This window comes from Gadus chalcogrammus, chromosome 22 (assembly GCF_026213295.1).
Source record: "Gadus chalcogrammus isolate NIFS_2021 chromosome 22, NIFS_Gcha_1.0, whole genome shotgun sequence".
Lineage (NCBI taxonomy): Eukaryota > Metazoa > Chordata > Actinopteri > Gadiformes > Gadidae > Gadus > Gadus chalcogrammus.
Genome location: NC_079433.1, coordinates 18,246,741 through 18,253,496, shown reverse-complemented (window position 1 = coordinate 18,253,496; position 6,756 = coordinate 18,246,741). Strand labels below are relative to the sequence as shown.

The following is a 6,756-nucleotide window of genomic DNA, read 5'->3' as shown; positions in this document are numbered from 1 at the left end:
AGGAGGGGAGGAGGGGAGGAGGAGAGGTGGAGAGGAGGGGAGGAGAGGAGGAGGAGAAGAGGGGGAGGGGAGGTATCCTAGCAGGCCTGTTTGTAAGAGATAGGCCTCTCCCTCTCTCTAAAAGTTTCTCTCCCCCCCACACCTTTTCAACTCCCAACCCGCTCCCGAGTCCCCATCCATCACAGGGAGCTCCGGCGACAGGCTCTGTGTGCGCGTTTCGTACTGTTGTCTCGTTTAGTGCTCTCCTCTCAGTTTCTGCGGTGCTAGCATCTTTTGCGTTGGGCTACGATGATGATGACGATGATGTTGATGATGACTAGGAAGGGGAGGGCGGGGGAATGACCCTTGGTTGTGTAAAAAAGACAACAAGTCAACATCGCCCTCTCTCTCTCTCTCTCTCTCTCTCTCTCTCTCTCTCTCTCTCGCTCTCTCTCTCTCTCTCTCTCTCTCTCTCTCTCTCTCTATCTCTCTCTCTCTCTCTCTCTCTCTCTCTCTCTCTCTCTCTCTCTCTCTCTCTCTCTCTCTCTCTCGCTTTGGTTGCTCATGTTCTATGGCCTCCCATGGTCCCTGAAGTATGACAGCGAACCCTCAGCGATGCCCCTGGCAGAGAGGGAAGCTGTCAGTGGTGCTATTGTTACGTACAGTAGTGCTGGGTCAACACTACTCCGGCCTGTCCCCAACGCCCCCCCCCCCCCTGCCCCCCCTCCCCCCAAACCATCACCTCCACGGCCCGACGTCCTGAGAGGATGTTAGTGAGAGGCTGTGGTGCTAACGAGCTTTGTTGTGTGTAGACTGGCAGCAGCTGCTGCATGTGTCGATGAGCGTCTCTTTGTGTTGGTGTGCGTCTGTGTGTGTCGGTGTGCGCGTGTGTGCGTCAGTGTGTGTATGTGTGCGTCAGTGTGTGTATGTGGGCGGGAGGTTGGGTCGGATGGTAAGGGGGTGCTCATTCAGGGAGGAGAGAGTGAGAGAGATGGACGGAGATACCGTTTGTGCGTGTGTGTGTTTCTGCGTGTGTGTGTTTCTGCGTGTGTGTTTATTTTCCTTTGCACTGAGGCGGTTTTGCTGACGGCTGAAACAGCGGTGCTGTGTACGGAGGCTGATAAGAAAAACGTCCCCTAGGAAGATGTTGTCATCATCATCGTCGTTGTTATGGCAATCAAGTTTGTTTTATTGTGACGGTCGGGAGAGGGGGGGCTTGCTGTTTAATAGGCAACGCTTTTCAAACCATTGGCTCCGCTGCTTTCTTATTATTGATTCGTTCATCTCGCTCATGAGAAGGTCACTTGGATGGTAATTCATCTTGTTATTCTTACGGTGGGCGTTAAACATTTCACCACTGTCCTGCCTCTGCACTATTCGAAAGGTTTATGTCCATATAACGTTTGATACGCACAACTTATAGTCAAATCTGAGTTTATATCGATAGCCCTTTTCTCTGTTGAGCCCTCCGCGGGCCTTGCGGGCCATATTGAACCGACGTGTTGACAGCTCACCACTAATCTAGAGACACGGACAGCCTGAAAAGACTCCTGGGCCCCGTTTCCCGAAAGCGTCGTTAGCCTAAGTGGATCGTGAAGTGTGTCGAAAGGGCATCGTAGAGTTTTCACCGCGTTTCCCGAAAGCATCGTGGGGAACGAACGTCTTGAAAACGCTCGTAGCTAACGAGTACTCCAGGGGTGCTCGTAGGTACTCGTAGGACGCTAAGAGCATCGTCAGCTATAGCCTCAGTGGCGACACCATCGGACATTCCGTCTATTGGATGCGTTTTATTAAAACGCATTGCGCCTTTATGTTCTTAGTTTGGTAATTAATAAAGATTATTAATTAATTAAATAAAATAAATTAAAATTAATAAAATAAAATAAATTAAAAAAAATAAGAAAATAAAGAAATACAATTTTTTATAAAAAACAAGCAAAGGAGCAGGCAAAAGGCTGGGATATGGTGGGGATTGGTCACGTTGACGGGAATGTTTAGTGACATGAGGGAGGGTGGAGGGGGTAAAAAAAAAGTCTCAATCACTATTCGACGCGCATGAAAACCAGCCGCGTAGCTATGAGGGAGGCCGTCCTCACACCGATCTTCCTCATCGTCATCGTCCTCAACGTCCTCCGGTTCAAGCAATGCCACCCCAGCCTTAGCTGCAATGTTGTGCAACATAGCCGTCACACATATCACGGCGCATGACTTGGCCGGAGAAAGCTGGAGCCCTCCGCCTGACTTGTGAAGGCATCTAAAGCGCCACTTCCACCTCCCGATCGTGCGCTCAACGATGCACCGGGCCAGACGGTGGGCTTCGTTGTATTCCTCATCATGGACGTCTCCCGGGTTATTCACAGGTGTGAAGAGGAATTATTTAAGGGGGGAAAATGCCGTGAAACGCACAGTGCATTCAGGATTAGGACTGATATATGTCGGTTTAAGCCTAATCAATTGTGTTTTAATGTCTTTAGCATTCATATAATTGCAGTCTATTTTTTTCGTAGGATACTCTGCTGTTGTCCTTGATGGGGATATATTTTAACCCTTTTTAACACAATTTTCCTGCGACATTCCTGCGTCTCCCCCTCCTACGGAGCCCATTTCAGCACCGTGTCAGTAGACAGTTACAATCCTACGACGTCGTGAGTGCAGCGAATGCGCGTTCACGTTAAGAGGAGTTTCGGGAAACGCTCCAAAGAAATTGACGATGGATCGCAAGATCCATCGTGAGAATGATCGTACGAGCGTGGATCCATCGTTATCGGGAAACGGGGCCCTGAACGCTCAATGGGGACAGGAACAAAACGTTCAAGGGATGTAGTCGAACAATTACATCTACTACACATTTGTTTGGTTTTTAATATTTCTTTGTGTGTGTTTGTGCGTGTGTGTCTGTGTGTGTCTGTGTCGATTTCTGTGCGTGTGTGTGTTTGTGTGTGTGTCTGTGTCTGTGTATTTCTGTGTGTGTGTGTGTGTCTTATTCTGTGTGTGAGTGTGTGTCTATTTCTGTCCTTGTGTGTGTGTGTGTGTCTTATTCTGTGTGTGTGTGTGTGTGTGTCTTATTCTGTGTGTGTGTGTGTGTGTGTGTGTGTGTGCTTATTTTGTGTGTGTGTGTGTGTGTGTGTGTGTGTGTGTGTGTGTGTGTGTGTGTGTGTGTGTGTGTGTGTGCGTTTGTGTGTCTGTGTGTGTGTATGTGTCTATTTCTGTATGTGTATGTGTATGTGTGTGTGTATTGGGTGTGTGAGTAGGATCCTGAAGTTCCTGGTGGCTAAGAGGAAGTTTAAGGAGACCCTGCGTCCGTACGATGTGAAGGACGTGATCGAGCAGTACTCTGCGGGACACCTGGACATGCTGGGGCGCATCAAGAGCCTGCAGATGAGGTGGGTTAACATACAGGCACAGTGGGCTTTGATTGATCCCCCAGGAACGTACGTGTTACAGTGGCTCAGCTCAAGCCACAAACAGCAGAGTGAATTAAACAGAATAAGCACAACGATAAAAAAATAAACAAGAAATACAGCATATATACAAATGTTCTAATTATATATCAATATGTACCAACCGTAGAATGTAATAAAATATACTTGTATATAAAATAAAAGTATATATGTAACTGAAGCTAAGTGATTTTGGTTAATAATCGTGACTTAACTTCCGGGGGTGAGGGGTGATCCGGGGGTAAAGAATTTGATGACAGATGTCAAGGATTTCCTGTTTCGCTCGTGGAACTCCTCAGTGCCTCGAGTCTGTCGCTGAGCCTACTCCTCTGTTCATACTCTGTGGATCAGCTTTGAGTCAAAGTCCAGGATGGAGAGTTTTGACCTGGACATTCTCCTCTGTTCAGACGCTCTGTCAAACAGGAGGGAGTCAAAGCCCAGGATGGGGATGAGGACTCTCTTACCACTATCGGCACATTTGAAGCATTGGCTTCAGTTCGCAATGGCAAATACAATTAGGTCAACTAGTACTTGTGAACTTTGAATTAATTATATCTTATCATTTAGGGTAAAGGTCAAGGATGCACTGACTTGTTTTGCCTGATTCACTAACACACAGATTAAAACTATAGTCTTTGTGCTCCTTAAACGCCCCCCTTGTGTCCTGTCCTTCCGCTCCGGGCTGCAGGGTGGACCAGATAGTGGGGCGAGGGCCGGTCGGGGCGGATAAGAAGATCCGGTCGGAGAAGGGGGAGAAGACCCCTCCAGAACTGGACACCATGGATGAACTGAGCATGATGGGAAGAGTAGTGAAGGTGGAGAAACAGGTACAGATGTTGCATGGGTTGGGATTGCATTGTTTTGCTTACTAAGATAACAGCCAAAGGTTGTTTTGGAAAGTGGTCTGACAAAAAAGTTTTTTAAGGCGCTCTCCCATATCGATTGTGGGAGTGTGTGTGTGTGTGTGTTGATGATGGCTGGCTGAAGCAGCCTCACCTGGCCTGGCTGATTGGACTCTGGGGCTTGGTGAGGCTGCACACCTGTTTTGCACACACCGGTGCTGTGTTCCAATATCCGTACCTACTATACTTAGTTTGAGTACGTAGGGCGTTCCAATACTGATCGGAGCGAAAAGAAGTGTACTGAAAGGACTCATGGAAGTATGGCTATTGGAACAAAGCACAGGTTAAACCAGCCATCAGCCAGCCACAGGTTGAGCATGGCAGACACCTAGGCATCAAGCACTGCCAGTGCTACATGCCATCTAGGTGGCTGCCACACTCCACCTAGGTGAATTTACTGGGCTCCTCAAGACAAAGAAGCAGGGTGGTGATGTTGGAAAAAGGGTTTATTGTAAAAATTGTGATGGTAAATTACCTGGTGCCCCATGTTGCCATGCAGGAGAGTGTGTGCGATGACGGCTGGTTCAACTTCTGCACATTGATTATCAATGCACAGCAGGTTTGCAGCCAGATGAGGCTGTTTAAATCAGCCACCATACACCCCCCCCCCCCCCCCCCCCCACATAGATAATTCTAGAAACACTCGTCTTGCGGTGCATGGAAGGCCAAAATGTTAGGATAGTCCCCAGAATTTTTAAATGATCCAGACTTCCTTGGCCGACTAACGTGATAATGCAAGAATTACATTTAAGGAATTTCAGTTAAGATCAGTGCAATCATGCGTTTTCGCTTACTTCGGACGGATTGCTCCTGAAAAACATTGATGGAAACTTGTGACATGGAAGCAGTTATTGTACCTGGTGTAATTTGGACATGGCGTGTGTCACATACACTGAAACGTAGGTACAACTGCTATAACTCATGACAGAAAGTTGCTGCCTAAAGACAACCATGGGGCATTCCAGAGCATGTGTTTTGTTTATTTCAGGTCCAGTCCATAGAGAACAAGCTGGACCTTCTGCTCAACTTCTACACCCAGTGCTGGAAGAAAGGCTCGTCTCAGTTCACCCTGTCCTCCCTGCTGGAGCCCGACCTGACGTCGGACTACCACAGTCCCACAGACAACCGGGACCTCTTCCCCTCGGTCAACACCCTCAACATGTCCCGCTCAGAGAGCAGTAACATGGAGTGACAGAGACCAGTGACCCCCACACTCCTTTAAGGTCTGAGAGGTGGGGGAATGGAAACAAAACGCACAGAAGCCCTTTACATTATGTCTTCCTTATAGGCTAACAATCTTCACTTGAAAGACATCACTTAAACGTGAGCCCTTTATGACTCTCTTTCTGATGCCTCGTTTGAGGAGGCGATACAGTGCTGGTACTACAGAACAAGGAAACGCTATCGATACCGTTCTCCTTTTGACGACTCACCTTTCTGGCCCCCATGTCTCTTGCAGATGTTGTTGTCTTTTTGTCTTTTGTTTATTTGCGTCCTCTGTTTTCTTTTGAGTTTCATCACATTTCAGGCGCTGCCATGAACTACAGTTGCCACTAAAGGGGGCCAGCTGTACTGAAGCCACTGCTGTTCACCCCACACTAGCGCTCAACCCTCCAACTGAAAAGTAGAGATGAAGAAGAAGAGAGGTTAAGTGATAGCTACACAGCCACTTATATACCACTGAAGCAGTACGGCACAGAGTTGGCCTCAATTTTTTTGGGGATATTGACAGTTCATCTGAAACTGTAGTATTTTATATTTCTGGATAATTCTTCTCCATGTCGACAGATTTGACCCACCTAAACCAATTCATTCAACCTCAGTCCAAGAGGTCCATTGGCTATGTTAAATAGCTGGGTTCAACGATTACAACTTCAACCCCTTAATATCCTTGTCGGCCATTTTAGATTCCACCACAGCTGTTTGTGCTGTGCTGAATGTAACACATCCTCACTGACAGCGCACAGCAACACCACCACCACCACGGTACATTCAGAAGGACCCCGTCAACACGGAACCCAACATGCTCCCACACAGAAGGCTGGGGATCCTTGGGTTGATTGAGGGACTTTGCAGGAGAAAAAAACGCAAATAAAAAATGTCCTTTCATCAAAAAAAAAGGGGTCAGCATGTCAGGGAAGAAGATAAATCAGAAATGTAATGCACAGACACGGCCATGTTTGCATTCAGTATGTAAGAATGGCCTATGTATGTATATGTGTGTGTGTGTGTGTGTGTGTGTGTGTGTGTGTGTGTGTGTGTGTGTGTGTGTGTGTGTGTGTGTGTGTGTGTTTGGACACTGTTGTGCACATTAAGCCCACTTGCAAAACTGAACACGACCCCCTCCCCCCTGTTTAGGAAACTACTTTTACTTAGAGGGAATGCTAGTTATAAATGTCTGTCAGGTGACAAGGTGAAAACAGCCTTATGCGTGA

The 6,756-nt window shown here is 47.5% G+C and overlaps 1 protein-coding gene across 2 annotated transcripts in view; it reads left to right on the top strand.

The window, feature by feature from the left end:
• Window positions 1-6,481, top strand: part of LOC130376296 (potassium voltage-gated channel subfamily KQT member 4-like) — a 52,769-nt gene extending 46,288 nt beyond the window's left edge. For both annotated transcript variants that reach the window (XM_056583515.1, XM_056583514.1), the window contains 3 exons: window positions 3,231-3,362; window positions 4,108-4,246; window positions 5,310-6,481. In XM_056583515.1, coding sequence (XP_056439490.1) covers window positions 3,231-3,362; window positions 4,108-4,246; window positions 5,310-5,513 — 475 coding nt within the window. In that variant the 3' untranslated portion in view covers window positions 5,514-6,481. The remainder of the gene's footprint in view (window positions 1-3,230; window positions 3,363-4,107; window positions 4,247-5,309) is intronic.
• The last annotated feature ends 275 nt before the right edge of the window (window positions 6,482-6,756 follow it).